The 26405-nt window shown below is 35.8% G+C and overlaps 1 protein-coding gene across 1 annotated transcript; it reads left to right on the plus strand.

Annotated features, from left to right (window-relative positions):
- Window positions 1–1210: 1210 nt before the first annotated feature.
- On the plus strand, window positions 1211–24808 carry LOC128231032 (sodium-dependent serotonin transporter-like). Its single transcript, XM_052943454.1, has 13 exons — window positions 1211–1400; window positions 9331–9465; window positions 14770–15001; window positions 15547–15688; window positions 16013–16147; window positions 17188–17291; window positions 20930–21054; window positions 21337–21449; window positions 21595–21723; window positions 22041–22140; window positions 22330–22439; window positions 22705–22872; window positions 23087–24808. The coding sequence occupies exons 1-13, from the start codon at window positions 1211–1213 to the stop codon at window positions 23153–23155; spliced, it is 1752 nt and encodes a 583-aa protein (XP_052799414.1). The 3' UTR covers window positions 23156–24808.
- Window positions 24809–26405: the final 1597 nt, after the last annotated feature.

Raw genomic sequence — 26405 nt, forward strand, 5'->3', positions numbered from 1 at the left:
GTTAAAGTCACGATGGCCGTGTGGACTAGCCAGCTGTTATCTAATTTTTTTCTTGACTTTACCGGCGTGGGTTCGATCACAACTAAAACCGAAATACTTTTACCTGTATTTTTTTGCAATTTCGATATCATAGAGTAAAATAATGGCGAAATAAGTGTTTTCAGATGCATTACCGGGAAAACTAATTTTTGGTCCAAAAACATGAGCGAGTCACTTTAACTTTTCGGACAGATTATTAAATATTTTACTGTTATTTAGAAGAAAAGATCTTTCAGCGAGAAATTATCTCCGTATATAAATATTCCGCAAGCAACGTAGTGATTTGAAGTTGAAGCTATTAGTAGTTTTCCCCTATATTAATGAATAATAATAAACTTTAAGATAACTAATACAGAGATGGCAAGAAAAATACATCAACCATATGAATTGGTCTGACCTTTTAACGCCGATTTCAAACGGCAAAGTTTTAAGAGGAACCTAAAGTTAAATATTAATGATTTTTGCGTAGCAACATTTCAACGGCGTATGCATTGCAGCAGGTATTTGCATAAAGGACATTGTAAGTCAACCTAAAAATATCTGTGCTAAATGGAACTGCTTATCATTGGTCTGATAAACTCAAAATGAAAGTCACCTGGCAGGTTCTTGTTGTGCTATAAATCATATTAAAAGTGAATTACTTGGCATTTTGTAACATTATTCTAATCCTATTCTTGACATTTCTTAGATAAATTTATTTTTCCCCGCGATTGCACTCAGACTTTATCTTCCAAAATGTTGCTTATTGACTGAGCAATAGAACCAGCTTGGTTCTTGTTACGTCACATTGCGCGCGCATCGCGGTCAGTGTTCTAAGAAAGTCGTATGTAGCTGAATTTGTCATTTAAACGTACGGACATCTTTCTGGTACAAAATGTCGCAGTTCTTCAAAATCTGACAAATTTATTTCATTGTTCTTGGCTTTAAACGCCATTACTATGCATAGAGAAAATCCTTGTTTATTTCCCTGTGCTTGTCAAGAAACAAATAAGGCAGAGTTAATGTGGTGATATTTTCGTTTAACTGAAATAGGATTCTACAAATAGTTGTGACCAGATCCGTGTACTATAAAGAGATATTGTGATTTAGATTTAAATAAAAATGACAATATTTTTTTAAAATAAAAAATATAGACATAAGACAAAAGAGAATTTGTGTTAAAATATTAAAAATGGCGCCTGGATCAGTAACGACGCCTGTTTTGGACGAAAAAACGCACGTGATAGAAAAACCAAAGCAACAAGAAGGCGAAAGGGAACAATGGGATACTAAAATTGAGTTTCTACTTTCGGTGATTGGGTTTGCGGTAGATCTGGGAAACGTATGGAGATTTCCGTATGTATGTTACCGAAATGGAGGAGGTAAGAGAAACATGGAAAATCCAGACTCTGTTTTTGTTTTACCTATAATTTTGTTATTATATATTTCATATATGTATTAGTTAAGATGAAGATACGAATCATCACTTAAAAATTCTGTAATTTCACAATAATTGTAATCATTCAATAATATATTCAGAAATATTTGGTATGATGAACTAGTTAATTCTATAAATATTATTGTTATCTGAAATTATATTTAAGTGAACGATTTCAATCATGTTTGCATAGGCTCTTCAAAGAGAAACAAGGAGGCATGTGTTATATTAATTTGAGGATCGTTTACATTTTATAGCTGTCAAGGTTATCGCTATATTGGCGGTTATTTGCAGAATTAGAAACCAGAATGTACAAACTTGGCATGAAGCCTTTTCTTCCCAAACAAAATTGAAAAAAAAATCTTTACCTTTTATCTGCCACAAATGGTACAACGTGACTGAGCTACTTTACCACCTTTTTAACGTTGCATCTTTTGTCATTCAAACTGCCACATTTTTAAACATGTTCTTTTTTTACAATCAGTCATGCATTATACGAATCAAATCATCACACTAGGTAAACGTTTTTGTGCCATGCACAAATTGTAAAACGATGCTGCACGATATGTAAAATTTGAAAATTTAACATAGTTGTTTTGGAGTATTTTCTCCAAGTAGATGGAAAGCGCCTTTAGACGGTTGTGTATATAATAATAATAATAATAATAATAATAATAATAATAATAATAATAATAATCATCATCATCATCATCATCATCATCATCATCATCATCATCATCATCATCATCGGTTTAATTAACATATAAATATAACTTTTATTAAACATTCATTCTGTTTTTGCAAACCATAAAACATACGCCGTTGCAACTTCGATTTGCGTCATAAATTTGTGTCCAAAATCAACAAAACATTTGGTTAACTAAAGAAGGAAGGCACGCATTGATGTCGAAATCCAATTACAAGTGGAGATTACTTAGAAATATCGTTCCAAAGTGTTAGAAGTCCATTTGCAAATGATAAAAGTTTGATTCAATGCCATTCAGCAGACTTTAAGCTGTACTTCAGACACACATTGTAAAACTGTATAAGGGAAGTTAACTTTGCCAGAAAAAAAACAATTTCGAAATGTTAAATTTTCAGCTCTTTGTACATATTCACACTTTTATTTATAAACGTTCATAGTTTTATTCAATTCCTTGCTTAGGGCAAACGTTTTTAAGAAATTCAGGAACGAAGGGGATATTACTCTGCAACGGTTTGACGAAGAGTAATAAATTATGTAATTCTTGCGCTATGCAGAACCTCCCAACGTCATCTATAAAAGGTCAAAGTTCAATAAATTCCTTCCAAAAGTTTTTAAGTTAAGCCCTGGACACAATTTGCTGTGAATAATTACCAAGAGAATAAGACTTAAAAATAAGAAAAATGAATGCCCCCAGCGTGAGTTTAAAAACCTTCAATGTTCACATCTATCAATGTTCGATCGAAGCTTAATATCGATATTGTATAAAGCTTCTTTGAATTTCTTTGATCAGTTTTTAAGATCAGTTTTTAAGTAATGGCACGAACAAAGTAAACAATATTATATATAACAAAATAAACAATGTGATATAACTTTGCAAAAAAGTGTCATTGCCATCTATTTTTATTGTATTTTCGAAGTTTTTATCAATTCCTTGGTTTGTATTGCTTTGTTTAATGTGCAAATGGTTCGGATAAAATTTGTTTGAAGAAAATGAATTTTACACGGGGATTTTAATTTGTAAGTGACCACGAGTTCAACTCCCTTTGCAATGTTGTCTATCAATGTATAACGTAAATAAGTAAAAGGCAGTTAACCAAGCAAACATGAGACCAAATGGTTTAAGAATAACTTCATGTTAAAGGATAAGTTTCATCCAGGTCCCGTGATGGAGATTAACAATGAAGCGGGTGCAACAATTATAATATAAAAAAAGTTGATACCAACTTTTTGTTTTATAATTATTTTTCTTGAACGGAAAACAGAATAGACAATAAGTTAGCATGTTACCAAGTAAAATGTGGATCGCTTACATTTTGCAGCAAAGGTGTTGACACAATTGTCGCTTTATTGACGGCCATATTAGCGCGTTTAAGAAGCAGGGCTTTACGCCTTAATTCAGGAACCACAAGCTACATCTTATGATATTGTTTTTGGAAAACATTCGTATCAATGCAACAAGTATCCTAGTAAAATACCCTATAAATAAACTGGAAGTATGTGTCATTCCGCCACCTTCGTGCGGATAAAATCTTCTTGAATTGCTATAAATCATAAAAATAAAATATAAAAATTATATATTTGACATTTTCCAACATTATTCTTATTTTATTCCTACAGATATTTCTTTCACCTAAATTGCTCTGATTTAAAGTCCAAATTGTATTGCACTGTTCGCGGCTTAAATCGCAAGTTCTATGTATGGAGAAAATCGTTGGTTATTTCCCAGAGTTTCTCAAGGTGTTAATATGATGATATCTTCAACTGGTCTTCAACTAGTCTTCTAGAAATAGTTGTGACCAGATACGTGAAATATGCAGAGAAAAGGTGATTTTTATTTCAATAAAATGACAATATTTTTAGATCGCAATTAAAACGGAAGGAGGTATCAGACAAAAAGGGATTTGTGATAGAAATATAAGAATGGCACCTGGATCAGAAACTACACCTGTTTTAGACGAAAGAGAACATTGGGATACAAAAATTGAGTTTCTACTTTCGGTGATAGGTTTTGCTGTAGATCTTGGAAACGTATGGAGATTTCCGTACGTCTGTTATCGAAATGGAGGAGGTAAGAAAAATATTATTTAAGAAATGATTTGGGTTTCAGTTTTTTTTTCTGAACTCATTTCCGATTTGATTTGCAATGTTATGAATCTACTTTAAATATAACGCGCGAAATTGTCAACAAATATATTATTTAATTTTTATGTTATATTAAAACCCGCCGAACAGATTGCTAAAGGCCACTTAATTGGCGGCGAAAACATGAATAATGTTGCGACTTTTCATCCTGCAAAACGTTGGGGATTTTTGTATTTTCGAACAGAAAAAATGCCAGAAATAAACCACAATAAGGGGCATCCTCTCATTGTAGAAAAAGGAACGCGTTGAAGATAAAATTCCACTTGGATGTAATGAAGACACAGTTCTGTATAACCTGGTCATTATGTTATGCTAGTTTTGATGTATGACTGTATGAAAAAAAACGTTTCGACGTAATGGAGCGTTGACTAGTGGGGTGCTACTCCGCCCAAAATCCATCATTGTCTGCTGAAATATTTTGGGAGTATCAAAAGATCGCCCGCAGTGGGTATATAAGTGTCACATTGCAAAACCGCTAAATTTGAACCGTGAGATCGTGCCATAACCAAAATCTTTGATATGTTGGTGTGCCGGCCAACTGATGGACAATCCACAGTCTACATTCCTGTAGCCAACGGGACGTGGTGACCTCTAAGGTCACTGTCTTAACAGTTTGGGCGGTTTGACGTTGACATCTGTAAAAATTGCACCCTCACAGATTAACCGTTTTGGCTTTTTTATATTTTGTCTTGGAATGATTTTATTTTGCTGACACAATATCAGATCGCAATATTTCATATTTACGTTCGATAATTGAAAATTGATACTTTATGGCTAAAAACAATACTAACGTTTCAAGAAAAATGTTTCTGCAGTCCACTCACAATTGAGAACTGTCTATTGTGAGTAATCTTTTATACTAAACTGAAGGCACACATACCAAATTAGCTGATTCTGAGACAAAAAAAAATCCTTCAAAACTGTCCATCTGTTAGAGTGCAGTTTTAAAACTGCAATGCGAACACACTTAATTTTACCAAACTTTAAGCAAGACTATTTTTAATGCATAGCATTAAGTCAGCGCGATAATATAGAAGAAAAACTTGCATGTTGATCACCCAAAACATTTAATTACTTCAATGACAACATGTTGAGTATACATATGTTAAAAACATTATTGTTGGTGATACCGTAACGATTGTATTTGTTTTTGTGAACACACATTACTGTTATGAGAACATTGAACGGGGATAAAAAACCCGTAGACATCATGAGGGAATCATGAGGGAATGATCTGGAATTCATTATTTTGAATGACATTTGCACAACAAGCAATTCAGCTTCATGTTAGTTTTCAAAAATTCCTTTGTGCTCGCCAAGGGAGGTTACTGCCGTGTAACCTTTATCTATTCAACGAAAAATATAAAATCAATTGTGTTTTTTTTAACAATATTCAGGGTCGATACAATTAAGATTTTGTTATCAATTAAAGTAATTTTTTTTAAACACACCGTACTTCAAATTATATCGTGCAACGAAGAAAATATCTGACGCATTCTTCTGCAGTTCATGAACTGGTCCCTAATCTACATTTTGGACAAAATCAAAAATGGTCGGCGGTTTATAACCGATTAACCAGCATGCGTCATTAAATCTATAAGAAATCAATTTTATCAATGGTAAAGAAATGGCCAAAATTCAACACTGAAGGTCCAAGAAAAGTGAAAAGACTATTAACAATACCTTCACCATACAAAGCATTGCTTCAGAGCTCGTAGAGGTAAATAAATGGTCTGAATGTTGTAGTTTTGTGGCTTATCGGTGTATGAAAACAAATGGCAAGAGAACTGTCAGTTAAGTCCGAAGCAATTCACGATTATCCGTGCACTGACCACATGTTTTCACACACCGATGAACCGCAACTCTAAGGTGATATACGGTCATTTTCGCACTCTTTATTTCTTTCTGAAAAATATCTGTTCTAAGATAATTGAACGCAGTATAAATTCGACTATTTTGACAGAGGCATTGTCAATGACATCACCGCAATAGAACGTCATTTGACCAATCATAAAAGCCGTTTTATTAAGACCAGAAGTTCAGAAGCTTTTATTGACATAATTAGCTCGACTATTCGAAGAATAAGGAGAGCAATCCTAGTCACCCTAGCGTCGGCGTCGGCGTAACCACTTAAGTTAAAGTTTTTGTAAGAGTTTTTGTACCACCTCAAATATTTTCAAAGTCCATTGACATATGGCTTTGAAACTTTGCACACTTGTTCACCATCATGCCCCAAACCTGTACACGGGAGGAGGTAACTTTATCAAGCATTTTGACAAAATTGTGCCCCTTTTTCTACTTGGAATTTATGTTAAAGTTTGCGTACCACCTCAAATATTTTTAAAGACCATTGACATATGGCTTTGAAACTTTGCACACTTGTTCACCATCATGCCCCCAACCCGTACACAGGAGGAGGTAACTCTATCAAACAATTTGACAAAATTATGCCTCTTTTCGACTTTGAATTTACGTTAAGGTTTGCGTACCAATATTTTCCAATTCAATTTATGTAAATATCTTAGGACGTCATGTATTGCATTGAAATCTAATCCAACAGTGATCCATGCCTGTTTCGCCAAAACTTTTCAATCCATACACCGAAAGGCGGCGGAATAGTCGAGCGCGCTGTCTCTGTGACAGCTCTTGTTTTATGATTGCAATTGCAATGAAGAGTATGCATTTATCTAAAGGTTCAGTCACACCAAGGGAGTTCTCGAAACGTTCGAAACCGAACCCATTTGGCCGGGTAATGCCTATAATATGACCCTAGCTAGTTCATAAACTGTTCAAGATACGTCCATCTCGTCATTATCCCGTCGGCAGTCCGTTTATATCAAGTTCAGATCAGGTAAAATTGCCCGTTCACCTCATGGGGACAAGGTTTCTAAGCAGTCATAGCCTGTATGTTTAAACACCTTTATGCTAGTTCTAATTCGTTGCTTATACGTTTAAATTCGCTCTTACTTGTTTGTGACTCGTTTACCTCGTTCGCAGACAGTTTAACCTGTTTTGACAGCGTCCTCATCTCGTCGCTAGTGCATCCTGAACGTACACGCAGTTACTTCCTCGCCGGACGGCTATAAAACCGTGCACGTTCTTGACAAACCTCATTCGTGTTCGCCGCTTCAAGTTGTAAAGTCAACAACAGTTGAGGCAAGCATCTTGGCCATCGTTTAACGCTGCATCCTTTTGATTATTATGGCTATAGAGAGAGGAGCCAGACAGACGGGCGTGCTGAAGCAGCCACCATCCAAGTAACTGCAAGCACCTTCTCAACTGAAGCGCGGCAATATCACCTCAAAGTAATCGATTCACTTGAGCCTGTCCCTGCGTTAAAGTGACTAAAATGAAGGTGTTATATCCCCTGCACCATCTGATGACTCTGCCTCAAAGTCAGAAAGTCAGATGTCAGAGAAAGATGGAAGACAGAGTCAGAAACCCATGATGAAGAAGAAGAAGAAGAAGAAGAAGAAGAAGAAGAAGAAGAAGAAGAAGAAGAAGAAGAAGAACAAGAAGAACAAGAAGAAGAATGGAGAAACGAGAAACTACTACGGAACTTTAGAACCAAGTTGAAACGTGCTGCAAACTGGTTCTGAACTTGTTACGAGGTCGAGCTGAGTCTGTCTCTGAACGGGATGAACATGCCAAACACGGACTCGGTCTGTGCGTACACGTACTGCCAATTGACGCTCGACCGCAACACGTCATAACACGTTCCTAGAACGATCCAAGTGGGGAACTCCGTTCGTAGTATGTCCATCTCGTTCTAAGTACGTTGTCATTCCGTCTAATTGCAGGACGGGATGGTCGCCCGAAAAGTTTGAGCAGACTCTATGTTCTGGAGCACCATTTCCGATCAACCCGTCCGAGCTCGTCCATAAAGTTCGTTGACTGACCGTTAAAAGTTGCTACTACGTCTACACCGCTTACACACTCAGTTAAAGCCTGTTTGGCTAACGTTTCAGAACAGAGTGAGAACGTTCTGTGTGCTTGGGCCTTACGGCAGTGCAATAGGAGTGTAAATGTTGTGATATTTTAACATTTTCAGGACATGCTCATGTATTATTTGTCCCGAGTATATGTTATAACTAAAAAATCTTTTTGATCGACAATATTCTCATGCAATCGTCACCTTTTATAACACTAATAATACAGTTTGATATAATATGAATAACGAAACTGACTCTACCTACGGTTATTGTATATTTTAATGATAATGTACCTTGGTCATATTTCATGGTCGTTGCATATGATATGGCTTGGCCATAAACTAATTTATCAGTAAATGGCCAAAGACGAATTATGCCGATAGTCAATTAATCTCAAAAACTAAGTTTTTATTGACCAACAAATTGCATCTAAAATACATGTGTCAGATCTTACTTCAAGATCCATTTGTTGAGAATATGTTCAAGCGCATGAAAAAGAATGGTAAAAAAGCGGCTTTGTCTGCAGTCTCTTTTAAACTGAAGGAAAGCATATACAACTAATTTCTAAAGCATCGTTGCATGCTTGGAAGTAGAACTTGCAAGAGAATCCTCTTCATCGACTCTTATTTGTAATCTTTCATCATTGATAATTCGCTAGTGATTATATTCACTTCAATGGTATTGTATTTAAATAAACAATTACGCCAGTAAAACAATTGTGGTGCTGGCGCCTTTAAAATGTTTACAAAGAAAACAGGACGCGTATTGACTTACTTGCAATATTTGAGCACGATCTTCAAGATTCCGAGCTAAATGGACTTTAAGTTCTCGAAATCAGACACAAAACAGATCAATTAATTAAACAGCGACCCAGATTGTGTATGTGTCTTCTCATAAAAGCATTGATATGCATGTTTGTGAATATGTTTTGTAAAAAATAAGGTGTAACACTTGAATCGCCCACACAAAAACAAAAAAACAACAATTCAAAACGTATTTTTAGAACACTACTCTGAATAATATTGTTTTTAACAGCCTTCAAATATAATTTATAATGTATGCTGAATAAATTTAACTTATATTTTCAACTGCAGGTGCGTTTTTGATCCCATACCTGGTGATGCTGGTGTTCGGGGGTTTCCCTCTATTCTACATGGAGCTGGCCCTGGGGCAGTACCAGCGTTGTGGCTGCATCACGGTGTGGAAAAGAATCTGCCCGGTACTCAAAGGTAAGCCTTGATCCTCCATTTATGTAATTGTCCATGGTCAAAGTTACGTTATGTAAAGGGAAGTCGAACTAGTATGGATAGAAGGAAAACAAACACCGTTTGAATGAAAAACGGGCATTTATTAAAATGCCATCACTATTGCTAAGTAATTCAAAAGGTAATTTAGAAAAGTTGTCCGAAAAACATATATGGGTGGACCAAAACCGCCAAAAGGAAACGCCGCCCAGAGATGTTCTCAGTTGTTTGAATGACTAAGACATCGCATGCCTGAAGCTTTTTGATACCATAATAAATAAGTTTGTCTTTTTGATAATAAGAACCGCTGTGAAAACAAAAGTCGTCACCGCCGGCAGACGAATAATGATATTTTGGTTATGAAAGCGAATATACACTTACACAACAACAACGATTTGTTCACTAAGATATGCCATCGTCGTCTTTTGGACTAACAATTTATTAGCCTTGAGTTTAGTCGTCACAATTTTACTAAAACGACTGCTTGTTCTGTTAGGGCACGTAGAGCTCCCGTCCCGTTGAGATCCCTGAGAATCTCGTGCCAATAAAAAAATTGAGCTCCTGCCCCATACAGATTCCAAGAAGCACGTCAATATGCCCGGTCGCACCGCATTATACACTCCCCGCATTCACCCCCCCCCCCCCCAACCCCGATCAATTACCACAATTTTGACTGCATTTTCTATTTGTTATTCCTCAGTCAACATCAGTACGATTAACAAACAACAATCATGGTGGGCGTAATTATAATAATCACCTACATCATTTGTTCTCTATGGTGGTGATGATAAAAAATGATATTAATGAAAATATAGATAAATGTTAAACTCATGAGGAGATACTCATTCAAATGTCGTAATCAAAATTTACAACATGAACACCATAACAAGTGTTCAATGACAGAAATAATGAGAACATTATAACAAATGATGAGAATGAATAGGAGGAGGTGAATTATGACTGTGGCCATTTTCAGTACAATCATCATCCGAATAATCAGCATCTATGTTTTCCCTTGTTTTGCGATCATTCTTCATTCATTAATGTAAGTTAAACGTTATATTTTACTAAACTTATCGATTAAATAGCTTGAGACATCGAAGTTCCGATAAAATAATAGAAATGTTTGAAATAAAAATGAAATGCGCTCGTGATTACTTGTAAATGGAATCGCCTCCATAAGGATCTATTGTGTGATATAGTTATTGGATGCACTCATTTGGGACCATCTCGGTAAAACCAAAATACGTCTCGTTACGAAGTCCAGTACAAGCGCTGCTTCTAAAATATGTCACGCCACATGATCAATATAGTTAATTATAGTTAAATGTTAAAAACGTATTATATTTCGTTGAGTATCAAAGGCATCTGCATGATCTGTTTCCGTACTCGGCAGATTAAAACGAACCGAGGCTCGACGAAATCTTGTTGGGCACTGTAAGGTATTAATCTTGCAGTGTACTGTATAATTTGGTCCTAGCGACACCTGTACTGGTCTTCGTAGTGTCTGCTTGTTTTTCTAGTTGGTCTCAAGTAACAGTGAGTTAAATACTTCTGTTATGACTTATTCAGACAGACTTACGCAACTATACGCATGTTGATCATAAGAGACCGCACGTGATGATCTTAGGGGTTTAAGGAGATTACATTAAATGTGCGTTTTCAAGTCAGTATCGGAAGAGAAGAACTTTTTGTGTCAAGAAGAACAACCAATTTTTAAGTTGACATGTAACTTTAAAGAGCACGAAAACACTCTCATATTGATGTCAAACGAATTTGAATGTAATTATATCCCCTCATACACCAGCGCAACTAGGACAACCACACAGACATCAATATAATTGTTCGGTTTACAGTCTCTACAGTCTCTGACATGACCTTAAAGTGTCAAGGTCAAGTTTCCATGTCAATGTGGTAGAAGAAATATGTATTCATTGCACCAGAAGGCTTAATCTTAGACATAGCCTTATTTGGAGAATTTTATAAATCTAATGACACTTCTATCTCTATTTTAGGCTGAACTATCGTTTGACAACATTTTAAAGTCATAAATACACACAGAAATGAGAATCAGACGTCTTGGAGCAAAACTCTTTTTCCACAAACTACCAAAACAAAACACTAATGTGTTTGTCAACTATGATTATGCTGACTATACAGTATGTTTTGATATAACATTGTAAGATAAGAACATAATTATAGTTGTTGAACAAAAAAATGAGTTTGTTCGTTACACATTTTCTCTTTTTAATGTCACTTAAACATGTTTTACAGTACAGTACTGTACAGTGTGAAAAGTTGTTTTGTTCATAACGTCAGTGTAATTTGCATTTAAGAAAGATTCACTCAACTTTATGTTACAGAAGAGTTAATCGTGGTAAAGATATTTTGGATTAAATATCCAGTGCAATTTTAATTTAAGTCCTTTCCACAATAAAACATAGGTGGCATAAATACAGAATCAAAATGACAGAACTAATTGAGAAGGAGGAAAATTCATGTTTTATTAGAAATACATAATCATGATGGAAATGTAAATGAAGCATATGTCAATACATCCCACCAAGAAATGTTAGTGCGAAATTGGCTTTTTGACAATACGTTCAGATAAGTATCATTTGGAAATATATTCGCCAATTATCTCATTTTGAAACGTATGTTTATTTCTAATGGTATGGAAATGATGCTGAATGAATAGCATTTGCTACCTTACTAAGTGAGTAGATGGTCGCTAATATGTCATATTTGCTATGTCATAGTTTTATTTATAGAATCGTTTCTATTCTGCTCAAGATTCTTCAATAATAGGACTAGCCTTTGCGAGAGCATAGTCACTTGCAAGTATCTGTTGCCATTGTCTTGCCGGTGTTGTATACAGAGATAGACTCGGCACAATCATATACAAGCCCTTTGCAGCCATTGTCCTCGTTAGATACATCTCTGTTAGACATATCGGAGTCAGATTACTATACTAATCTGGTTTCCATTATTGAAAGTTTCTTCATTCCTATTATCATTTCTCTGCTCTTTCTCTTTTTACTCCTCTTTCTCTACTTTTTACAATTTATTTTCTATATTTCTGAAACTCCTTCCGATTGTGACTTTTCCGTTGCCACGTGAACCAGCTTTCCCTTTTAGCCAACAGTTCGTTTTTCCTCGTCGGCCTTGGGGAAAATAGTTTCCAGACAAGTGCTCAGCCAATATCGGGTTTCATTTCAATAATGCAACAGTCAATTGTAACCACGGCCCCCCAGGTCCGGGGTTATACCGGGGATAGCCGGGGAAATGGGCCGTGTTTTACCTTCCAGGTGGCCCCGCAGTGCCGGGTGAATGCGGTGGTTTTGTGTTCACAAAAATATAGCGGGGAATGGGCCTTACCTGGGGTCCCTGGGGTGCGGGGGGCATTTGGCGGGGATTTTACCATCTGGCCGTCCCCGCAGGGCGGGGATTTTACCCGCGGTTGGCTGGACCGAAAGTCAAAGTCCCCGTTATTCCCCGGACCTGGTGGGGGGGGGGCGTGGTAACAAATGACTGGTGCATAACTTTACACTAACAATAAAATTGTGAGATGAAAGCAATGTTCATTTATGCATCCATCCTCTTTCGTATGATATCAACAACAACAACTTTTAATGCATTCAGGCAATAATACCTATAGCATACACACAATTTAAGAGCAAATTAAGAGGTTAAATCAACGAGGAGCATAATAATAAAATGTTAACACAAGATGAATGTTAGTTAAATAGTTGTAGTGAAATATTGTCTAGTTTGTTTATATAAAAATGTAACGAAGCAAAATATATCATATTCATTGAGGTTTTCTCAAAGTTCTGACCTAAATATAGAATGTCGTTCTATTAATAAATTCGATGTGTTCAGGTTTGGTTCTTAGTTTTTTTCTTGGTAGGATTAATTCTATAGATAATTCAGGGTAAATTGTAGATGCATGCAATGAGTAATTGTGCATACAACATATTTCAAGCAAATGGGATTAAACAAGGTTGAAAAAGTTGGCATCTTAAAAAATAAATTTTCTTGTTGTAAAACACTTGCTGACTAATGATAAAATAATAATAATAATAATAATAATAATAATAATAATAATAATAATAATAATAATAATAATAATAATAATAATAATAATAATATGACTTCAATAGATATTTCATTCCATACTTGCATTCTGTTATATTAAAAAAATGTTCAAGGCAACATATAACAAATAAGGTCATTTTTGGAAACTGATCTGAGAGTATAGTATTTACCTTTTGGAAATGTTAAAAGGTTTGACATGTATGATGGTACTATATTATGTAATCTTTCATATACAAGTATGGCAGTATTATATTTACATCTATCTGTTATCGCTAACTATTTTAACTCTTGCAACAAACAACAAGATGGTTTGGTCTTTTAAATATTTATTCTTGGGACTATTTTATGTTGAATGTTTATTTTATTTACATTGGAGGCATTTCCTTTGCCCTAAATATGACAATTATAATCGAATAACTGAAGTATATATGTCTGATTGAACATTATATTTCATCTTATAAGTAAGATAACAAATAACTCTCTTTAATAGTGTACTTTCCTACAGGCAAAGTTTATCTGTGAATGCCTCTTGAGATTATTATCAATATAAATCCAAAGTAGCGTTTGGGCATTAATAATTTCCATTGTAAGATGCAAGTTGGATGCTCGTTTCGCTTTAAAGACTGTTCCAATGACCATGCACATTAATGTTTTGATGTAATGGCATATTATTTACATTGCACAATTCTTCTGTGCAATAATTATGGAAAATTAAGCTTAAGCTTAAGTTAAATTTCTAACAAACTAGTGTCCGCCTAATTGAAAATGTCAAATAATCTGCAAACAGATCTATAATTTTTTTGTAATTTCATAAAGCAATGTCATTGACTTAGATAACAAATAATAATGGCCACAGTTTTGAACCTTGAGGTGCACCAGAAGTAATAATTTGTATGTCTAATTGTTTATTTCCGACTTTAACTATATGTTTTCTTTAAGTTTAGTGTAACGAAAAGATGCTTACGTATGTCCGAAAATGATGTGATATGCACGAGCAGAAAGTCATATTGTCATAATCAAACCTTTATTGAACTATTGGACGCTTATCCCGCTGTGTTTAAAAAAAACAACAACAACAAAAAAATACAAACAGTGACTTGGGTATTTTGCCCATCTCGCCTGTACGATGGCGACGTTTTGTATCCAGATAATTGAATATCGGACAATTTGTTCACCTATTTTGTACTGCAGGTATAGGGTATGCAATCTGCATCATCGCGACCTTCGTGTCCTGGTACTACAACACGATCATCTCGTGGGCCGTGTTCTACTTCTTCAGCTCGATGCAATCAGAAGTGCCATGGAAACACTGTCACAACCCATGGAATACCCCGAATTGCATAGATTTTGAGCAGAGAGCCGAGTACTACAGACAAAACATAACCGCTAAGAATTACACAACTCCAAACGAGGAATTCTTTGAGTAAATGTTTTGATTAGTGTTTTGAAACAAATGCCATTTGCGTATGTTTAAGCATCAAACAATACCAGCTAAACGAATTCCGTTACTTTATTTATTGGCTGTCCGGTCAAGTATTAGTAATAATGTAACAGACTTAAAGTCTGAATTGATGATCCTATTTAACCAAAACAACATTAGGCATTAATCAATAATAATTTCATGAAGGTATCGAAAACAAACACACATTCCAAATACAAATGTAATATTGTAAAATCCTGGCGGTAATCGTGAACATTCAATTTTCAATATTATTCCTAAGCAATCGAAATATCACAAAGTAATGAAAAAAGTTTACTTCATTTCCAAATACCTTAATATATCTTTGCATGATAAAAAGTAGAGATATAATAAATTAATAACAGTTTAAAGTATTGCTTATACTTTGGCAATAAGACATATATTTCATTTCAAAACATCAAGCATACATAAACAATATTAACCTACCGTTTCTTTTTAACAGTAAAACTGATAGCGTTGTAATTGTACGTCTTGTACGATATTTCCAGACGGGAGGTTCTCGGGTTGGACGGGGACAAGTACAACATCGACAACCTTGGTCCGGTCAATTGGAGGATTGCCCTCTGTCTTGTTGGCGTCTTTGTTCTCGTATATTTTGCAATGTGGAAGGGGGTCAAGAGCTCTGGAAAGGTACACAATAAATAGTGACGGCCACAACACTTAGAACTAACATTGAAATACTGTTTAATGTTTGTGGTTACGGTGCTTTCCTGTGTTATCAGAAGTTTAGGAATCTGACTCACAAGTGGCCTGTTCTCAAATAGATCACTCCAACTTAACTTTTGATTCCTGATTACCCCATACAATTCTGGTGTCACTTGAAAAGATTTTACTTGCCGATTATTAAAATGCAAAATAAATGACGGAACACTGTTTAATCATGTATTCATGAAATGTATGTACATACTTTAATGTGCAATTGTTCACTCAAATAAGCACGCAACCTTTTTGCAGGCTGTGTGGATCACGGCGACCATGCCTTACGTGGTGTTGACAATCCTGCTTATCCGTGGAGTGACGCTAGATGGCGCTCTGGAGGGCATCGAATACTTCATCATACCAAGATTCGACAGGCTTGGAGACTATTCGGTAGGTTATATGAACACTTATATGAATTTTAGGCACATAGCTATTGAAAAGGGTTAAGCTCAAACATATGCTCATTATATATCACGATAATGAAATATTGTAATAAAAACACGTTCAAACAAAATTTCTTCATCCATTTGGTCGTGGCCAGAGTGGTAAGAAGGTTTTGTTTAAATATTACTGTCTCTGATGGCAAGTTTACAAAGAGTCATTTATTTAAGGAATGAATTGCGGGGTTGATGTCATTATCGGGGTATGAACGCAATTGGGCTGTCAAAGTGTATGAAGTCCACGCGTACTTTGACCAGCCCAATTGCGTTCATATCCCCGATAATGACATCAACCCCGAAATTCATTACTTATATTTACACCAATAAATCATTATTTTATTCAAGAATTGTTAAAAAAATACTTCATTTCAGTTAAGAAAACATTCCAGTAATCTTTCCTTACCCATTCTGTAAATAGAACGACCCGACTATAACCGGAAACATTTTTAAAATGACGTCACAATAACGGGGGAAAAGATCAACCAGTTTAAATCACTTTAAACGTAAAACTGGAACACTTATGGCAACAACACATTTTAAATATAATAAATTAACACTTTCTAAAATGTTGAATTATAATTAACGGGACCTTCTGACATAATACAAACAATAACAAGATCAATAGTTTACATGTGTATTGTTATGCGATGAATTGCGATCCGAACCTATCCGAAGATGTTGCGTTCATCGGTGGATGAACGCAATTACCGAAAGGCAGTTTATTTAAGGAATGGAAGTTGGGGTGTAATTATTGTTTAATGGATGACGGATTCAGCCTCAAACACTGAGGATTTCACACAATTTGCATGTAATACCACCGTAGACATTGTGTCTTCATCAGTTTCTTACTGTAAGGATGATATTAAGGGGTCATAGCATCCATCTCTTACGCTGGAATGTCACCATGGGTACTTTCTCGAATGATAAAACATGACAAAACGTTGAACGTGTTTTCACGTCTTATATATGTAGTATCTTTATTTATTACAGGTTTGGGTGGACGCCGCGGCACAAATATTTTTCTCGCTGGGTCCTGGCTTTGGTGTACTACTTGCTTTATCGAGCTATAACAAGTTTTCAAACAACTGTTTCAGGTAAGCATGAAAAATAAACGACACTTTAAGAAAGATGGTTGAACGATAAACACAATATGATGTTTGTTACGTGCTTATTTTTACACATTATTACAACCACCACACGCAACATAAAAAGAGGTACAAACAACAATCTTTAAACAACATCAACAATATTTACTTAAAGTTTTACCAAAGCAAGTTAAATAAGTAATGTAAATTAAAATACTTAGAATAATGATTTCACCAATTATTCAATCAAACAAGACTTCCAGAATAAGTCCCACAAAAGGTTGAAGTGTAATCCTCTAATATTGATTTTATTAAATTCAATAACATAGATATGTTCTAGCAACGCAACGGAGAAAGTGGTAGCCTTTTTAAAGAAACTTTTAATTTACCCAAACCTTTACATCAGAGAAGTTTGCCCTTTTATACAAAAACATGTATGTTCCATGACATTCTACAAAAACATCATCAGGAACTTTCTTTCAAATAAATAAAATCGTGTATATCCTTAGATTATAAACACTGAATAAATATAAAATTCTATAGCATTCTAAACGATGCCTGACAAATACATGCTTAAATATCCCAGGGGAAACATGTTATGACTCTAGTTCACCATGCAGATGAATCCTAGGGGAAACATGTTATGACTCTAGTTCACCATGCAGATGAATCCTAGGGGAAACATGTACTGACTCTAGTTCACCATGCAGATCAATCCTATGGGAAACATGTTATGACTCTAGTTCACCATGCAGATCAATCCTATGGGAAACATGTTATGACTCTATTTAACCATGCAGATGAATCCTAGGGGAAATATGTTATGACTCTAGTTTCACCATGCAGATGAATCCTAGGGGAAACATGTTATGACTCTAGTTTCACCATGCAGATGAATCCTAGGGGAAACATGTTATGACTCTAGTTCACCATGCAGATGAATCCTAGGGGAAACATGTTATGACTCTAGTTCACCATGCAGATGAATCCTAGGGGAAACATGTTATGACTCTAGTTCACCATGCATATGAATCCTAGGGGAAACATGTTATGACTCTAGTTCACCATGCAGATGAATCCTAGGGGAAACATGTTATGACTCTAGTTCACCATGCAGATGAATCCTAGGGGAAACATGTTATGACTCTAGTTCACCATGCAGATGAATCCTAGGGGAAACATGTTATGACTCTAGTTCACCATGCAGATGAATCCTAGGGGAAACATGTTATGACTCTAGTTCACCATGCAGATGAATCCTAGGGGAAACATGTTATGACTATAGTTCACCATGCAGATGAATCCTAGGGGAAACATGTTATGACTCTAGTTCACCATGCAGATGAATCCTAGGGGAAACATGTTATGACTCTAGTTCACCATGCAGATGAATCCTAGGGGAAACATGTTATGACTCTAGTTCACCATGCAGATGAATCCTAGGGGAAACATGTTATGACCCTAGTTCACCATGCAGATAAATCCTATGGGAAACATGTTATGACCCTAGTTCACCATGCAGATGAATCCTAGGGGAAACATGTTATGACTCTAGTTCACCATGCAGATGAATCCTAGGGGAAACATGTTATGACTCTAGTTCACCATGCAGATGAATCCTAGGGGAAACATGTTATGACTCTAGTTCACCATGCAGATGAATCCTAGGGGAAACATGTTATGACTCTAGTTCACCATGCAGATGAATCCTAGGGGAAACATGTTATGACTCTAGTTCACCATGCAGATGAATCCTAGGGGAAACATGTTATGACTCTAGTTCACCATGCAGATGAATCCTAGGGGAAACATGTTATGACTCTAGTTCACCATGCAGATGAATCCTAGGGGAAACATGTTATGACTCTAGTTCACCATGCAGATGAATCCTAGGGGAAACATGTTATGACCCTAGTTCACCATGCAGATGAATCCTAGGGGAAACATGTTATGACCCTAGTTCACCATGCAGATGAATCCTAGGGGAAACATGTTATGACCCTAGTTCACCATGCAGATGAATCCTAGGGGAAACATGTTATGACTCTAGTTCACCATGCAGATGAATCCTAGGGGAAACATGTTATGACTCTAGTTCACCATGCAGATGAATCCTAGGGGAAACATGTTATGACTCTAGTTCACCATGCAGATGAATCCTAGGGGAAACATGTTATGACTCTAGTTCACCATGCAGATGAATCCTAGGGGAAACATGTTATGACTCTAGTTCACCATGCAGATGAATCCTAGGGGAAACATGTTATGACTCTAGTTCACCATGCAGATGAATCCTAGGGGAAACATGTTATGACTCTAGTTCACCATGCAGATGAATCCTAGGGGAAACATGTTATGACTCTAGTTCACCATGCAGATGAATCCTAGGGGAAACATGTTATGACTCTAGTTCACCATGCAGATGAATCCTAGGGGAAACATGTTATGACTCTAGTTCACCATGCAGATGAATCCTAGGGGAAACATGTTATGACTCTAGTTCACCATGCAGATGAATCCTAGGGGAAACATGTTATGACTCTAGTTCACCATGCAGATGAATCCTAGGGGAAACATGTTATGACTCTAGTTCACCATGCAGATGAATCCTAGGGGAAACATGTTATGACTCTAGTTCACCATGCAGATGAATCCTAGGGGAAACATGTTATGACTCTAGTTCACCATGCAGATGAATCCTAGGGGAAACATGTTATGACTCTAGTTCACCATGCAGATGAATCCTAGGGGAAACATGTTATGACTCTAGTTCACCATGCAGATGAATCCTAGGGGAAACATGTTATGACTCTAGTTCACCATGCAGATGAATCCTAGGGGAAACATGTTATGACTCTAGTTCACCATGCAGATGAATCCTAGGGGAAACATGTTATGACTCTAGTTCACCATGCAGATGAATCCTAGGGGAAACATGTTATGACTCTAGTTCACCATGCAGATGAATCCTAGGGGAAACATGTTATGACTCTAGTTCACCATGCAGATGAATCCTAGGGGAAACATGTTATAACTCTAGTTTACCATGCAGATGAATCCTAGGGGAAACATGTTATGACTCTAGTTCACCATGCAGATGAAACAAAATAAATTAACAATAAAAAGTGATTGAACTCCTATCAATGAAGTACTGAATCTAAATTACCTTTGTCTTTTACACTATATACTAATGTCCAAAAGTCTTGTCCGGTATGGGTTTCATGTATGCCTTGCAAATCCTCAATGCCAATTTTCAACACATTACTGTACCGGCAGTACTGGCGCAAATTCCAAAATTCGTTTTTTCATTGAATGCATATTAATGTCCGTTTTCCATCGATACTAAATTTATGAGTGTGAGATATAAAACAAAACAGATATTGTAGTTTTTGTAGACCGGACAAGTCTTTTGGATATTGTAGTTTTTGTAGACCGGACAAGACTTTTGGCTATTAGTATATAATATAAATGTTCAATATCACATTAATATTCTTCTACCACTTCTACAATTCTAGAGATGCCATCTTCTCTTGCCTAGTAGTGTAAACATATTGTTCTTACAATGTTCAATCCTTTACATACATTGTAGAACTGTTTAACATCTAATTTTGGATATCACACTGATATTCTTCTCTCTCTTGTTCTAGAGATGCGCTCTTGACAAGTGGTGTTAACTGCGGTACCAGCTTTCTAGCCGGGTTTGCGGTGTTTTCCGTGCTCGGTCACATGGCCTATACCCAAAACACAGATGTAAGCAAAGTCGCCAGAGAAGGTACGTCGAAATTTAAATTCCTCTGCTGTAAATAAACATTAAAAAAATAATATATATATATTTTTCATTAATATTGTTTGTATTAACCCAGAACTGTTGAGTGTATGTGATGAAACTATCGAATGCATCATGATTTAAGAAAGCCTTTTTTTCAAATTATAACTGTTACACCGTAAGGAACGACTACTAAACCATATATAATACTGAAAATAAATAAGTAAAATCAGTAAAGGAAATACCTGTCCATATGCTTACGTTATGTTCCATTTTTATTTTTGGCAGATGTGGGGCTTATATTCATCGTGTATCCTGAAGCCATCTCCAATCTGAGCATCTCCAGTTTCTGGGCGATCTTATTCTTTTTCATGTTGATTACACTCGGCCTGGATACTACGGTTAGTCGAACAGGCTGTTTTAAACAAGTATATTTTGTCTTTCCTGTCATTCGATTCGTACCATATATCAACCTCTATAACATCAAAAGATCAATAAAAACCTGTATATATATATATAAGCCACTTTTTCAAACAATGTTTACAGTTTGGAGGACTAGAGGCAATAGCGACGGGAATCCTTGACGAATGGCCGCAACTGAGGAAACGGCGGGAAATCTTCATCTTGGTTCTTATGATCTACTGCTTCCTCGGAGGACTCGCCACAACTACCTATGTAGGTATTCTGATCATAAAATATGCATGCAACATATATTCCCAGTACATGCATTATACTTTTGATACCATTGTATGAAGGTGTCATTAATTTTCGTTGCATTAAAACGCTCAGAAACGTCTTTCTCACATTAGAAGACCTCCGTTACCAACATATGCAAACACATATGCAATATACCGCGATGTAAGATTCAGCGAAAGACGCCTCTTTGATCCCGTGCTAATGTATTTTTTTACATTTATTTGGAGGGTCGTTCTTTCTGAACTAAATTTAAGAAGAAACAGTTGCATTAAATTAACGCTGGTATTGTTTTTTAGGGTGGAATTTACCTCGTGCAATTGATGGATACCTACGGAGCCCCGATATCGATTCTATTAATCGTGTGTCTAGAGGCAGTAGCAGTATCATGGATATATGGTATGGCTAGTGATATGGTCTATGTAAACTACGCATCCTTTTTGTGGTACTACGTAATTACTTTGTATACCTACCATTGTTATAATTGTCTGAAACCGTTAAGTTCTTATCGTTTGTTTGTTCCGAATACTGTTCATCCAAGTTCCGGTAGATTTCATATGGCAATATTCTATGGTGTTTGCATTGTAGGAGCGACTCGTTTCGAAGTTGATATCGAAGCAATGCTGGGACCGCAGCATCCTGCCTACTGGTGGTTCTGGAAGATTTGCTGGATGGTCATATCGCCCATCTTCCTTTTGGTCAGATAGCTTTATCGTTATTAATATTTTATAATTTTATCATAAAACTATCGATATATGTATACTTTTGCCTAATTAAAATGTTCCCATTATACATGTCAAAATGTTTAATTTTTCATAGTTGAATGTATACGCCGTTGTTTTCAATTTAATTAAAAGACGAAACGACGGACATAAGATCAATGGCATACAAAACAATACCACTAAGTTGACTGTTTTGAGCCTCCGAAGAATGTCTTTTGAGATAATACTTCATTCCTTTCAGATATTATTCATTCTATCCCTGTATATCGCGCCGACGCCTCGTTACGGGGAATACGAATACCCGACGTGGTCAATAGTAGTCGGGTGGTTGATAGTGTGCTCTTCGTTAGTTCTTGTGCCCGCGTACGCCGTCTACAAGTTCTTGATTACTCCTGGGACTGTCGCTGAAGTAAGTTATAAAGCGAAAGTAGATAGACATGCTTAAAATTTATTATAACAATATAACGTACGCCTGTAATTGGTCAATCAAGACATAAAACGCAATTCTTCTTTATAGACATCAGGGGTAAATACTATGTGCAAAGATTTTGAGACATACTAGTATGGCATTTCATCTACCTAAAACCTGTGTACCATTTACCTTAATTTAACGTGTTTTCTAGCGAATTCGCACTATAATGATCCCAGAGGAGGCCCCCGTGCATACCGAGGAGATCCGCGTGTACGTCTAGAAGAAGCTGCCTGTGTTGACATCCTCTTTCATGGAAGAACGAACTGCCGAACACGGTTTAGACAATTGAGGACTAGTTTGTCGTGTAGAGATGTTGTAAGAAGAAATACGAAACACCTTTGAAACTGTACCTGGATTCATACGTCTTAGAGTCATTGGCATTAGGTTTAGTTTTTCAACTTAATTATTGTAAAGTGTGACAATTAAGCTGTAACTGTATTTTATAATATGACTCTTACTTTTTGGCGCGCTAATGGCAAAACTGTTGAGTGCGCCATCGTTAATGTACACTATTTTACCCTTTTTATAGAAAAAATTATTGTTATTCAAACAAATTGCTTTTATGATTTTGTGAATACCTTATTTCAACGTTGGCTGTACCACCACACACGAGTTAGAAGCACTACTGATTGATATGGATGCAATTATCTATTCAATATGTAAATAATGATATATTCGAAAGGTTCTTGAATTATGCGATAGTATTCTTACCGGTTTTTTTTCGGATGAACTGGAACACTTTGTGTTTAAAGTGGTGTTTTTTTACAAATGGGTGAATGTTAGCATAACTTACGGTATTGCAGCTAACTCGTTATTCCTGATAGATCACTCTATAGGATTTAACAACTGTTTCAACTGGAATAATATAGCATTACAAACAAGGCGTACATCGGCGGTGAACGTCAAGATACTGTCGAAAGGTGCAGTATATATCGTATTTAATACATTAAACAGTGTACACCACATACAATTTAGAATGCGAGTAGTTGTTTTTATGTCTGCTAATCATGCATACTGTAAAAGTGATTTATATCCAGATAGCTGTGATCATGTTATATAGCTAGTCAGCTTTCATACTGTGTCATAGTATTTGTTAGTTGTTATATTGTTAAGTTTTATTGTATAGTCATTATCTAGTAACTGTGAACAATCCTGAACGGTAAAATGACGACGTGTCATTTCAAAACATAGAACATAGAAATGAAAATGTTCGCTTTATAAAAAGTGTAACTATCTTTGTTTATTTTGAATATAAAAGCAATAAGTATGTTGTCAATACAAAGAAAACGGCATATTTCATTGTCCAATATCATTTCAGACTTGACATTTAAATAAAAATTTGGCAACTAGTCTTTCAAAATACGTTAGTTCTCGTATCAAAATTATCGTTGCTTAGTGTGTAATATATAGTTTGTCGCGATATTTACCATGTCATGTTAACAATTTCTCTAAAACTATCTCAAAATTCCCTTTAGTCTTTCACAAACATACTTTTGTACAGCTTTTAAATGATCTTATAATGAACTGTTATATATTTGTAGCTGTATTCAAAGGCTAACAGAAGTAAAAGAACATAACAGAAGATAAAATGATCATTTCATAGATTTGAAATTCTTTTTTTTACAGTTGCAATGCAGTTCAAATCAACAAGATTTGTTATAAAATATCTTGAATATTAAAACCGATCGTAACAAAGTGCTTTTGTATATAGAAACTATGTCTATAAGTATAACATTAATGTGACAACATTTTTAAACAATTTTGCATATACCTAATATATCGCATGTATAATCACACAATAAACTCAAACAACTTCATGCATAGCTCTTAAAACATGATACTTAGTAAACTGTTATTGGCAAATGTGTGTAGAATCTTGTATAATGTATATATAATGTATTTATAAATGTTGTGAGGTTACAAGCAATTTGTTTGTGCGTAGTGTTGTGAACATATTGTTATGAATACACTTTTGTAAGCATATTGTTTTGTAAATAAAGTATTATACACTTGTGAAATCTTGTTTACTATGGATCCATAGGGTTTATAGAGACATAGTTTATGATAACATTTGCATTCAACATGTTTGCTCGTAAAAAGAGAGAAAACAGAACGGCTGTTTAACAGCATTCCCCACCTTTAAGAAACGAAAAGAGCATGTGGCTTTGTGTTATAGCACTACCACTATAATACGGTATAAAAACATGACAATGTTAAACATTTTTATGCATATATAAATACTATCTGGAAGTTTCAAAGTATAGACATGGTTCCAATTCTATGACATGTTCAGTCGGTTAAAGTATTAAACAATATCATAAAATATTACGGTTTGATTGTTTTTGCAATTAGTCTTTAATATAATCATCTAATGACATTCCCCCGCGTAGCCGCTGCTTTCGAGGGAGGTCATACTGAACGTGCTAGTATCACTTCTGTTAGAGTTATGTTGTCTTGTTTTAGGCAATTCACGTTGAGCAGCGTTTCCCGCTCTGATTTGCACACATGTTTAATTCACTCACATCAGAGTGCACGACAGCAACTCTACTATCTTAATTTAAAAGAGCATACTTTTAAGCTTTGCCATTCGACTTTGAATCTTCTAGCCGACGGACTCCTATTAAATAGTTCCACAATGCTGCATGAGCAATTACTTAACCAGAAGCCAATACAGTATAAGCTATATTTGTGACCTTTTGTGGGTTTGCGTAGTTACTGATTCAGAGTGAGGCCGAGCTGTTTCATCTTCCACAATTATATTCGGGCGACATGTGGCATGTGTAGAAATCTCAAAAGCATCTGTTTCACATTCTGTCACGAAAATAACGTCCGTTAAATCAGTTTCACCGCTGGCATTGTATTTTCACTTGCAATTATTATATTAGGCTCAATTGGATAATGTGTGTGCATGTCGCTGTCAACAGTGTTTGAAAGTAACGTATTCAGTGTCCGTCACGCTTATTGGCTGCAAACGCTCGATAATAAATTCCATGCCACTGTATGCTTGTACACGAACAGCGTCTTTTTTAATAAACGGAAGATGATATAGCAGCATCGTTCGTCCCTCGCTTAAATCAAGGATACGAATTATAAGACTATATCGTAGTGGTAGAAGGATTGGCTGGCTGTCGAACAATGATGCATTTTTCCAACGAACTTGCCATTTCAATTAAATTTTGTGCTTCGATAGCTTTTTGGTAGTGTAGTGTATCTATGTTGCGTATAAAGTTATAAACCGAATATCGATCGCTGATGACTGCGGTACACTCTTTGAGTGGTGAAACTTCCTATTCAGACGATTGATGCTCAATTTCAAGAAGTATAGGAGGGAAAGAGCTGGTTGTGGAGTGAAAGCATAGGAGGCAAAGCGAAAAGATCACTTTACAAAATCGTCAGCATACTGGTTTTCGTCAATCCAAACATTTTTTATCGCTACATACGCATCGTTTTTACATGTATATGCGTTATAG

This window comes from Mya arenaria, chromosome 4 (genome assembly GCF_026914265.1).
Source record: "Mya arenaria isolate MELC-2E11 chromosome 4, ASM2691426v1".
In the NCBI taxonomy this organism is placed as follows: Eukaryota; Metazoa; Mollusca; class Bivalvia; order Myida; family Myidae; genus Mya; species Mya arenaria.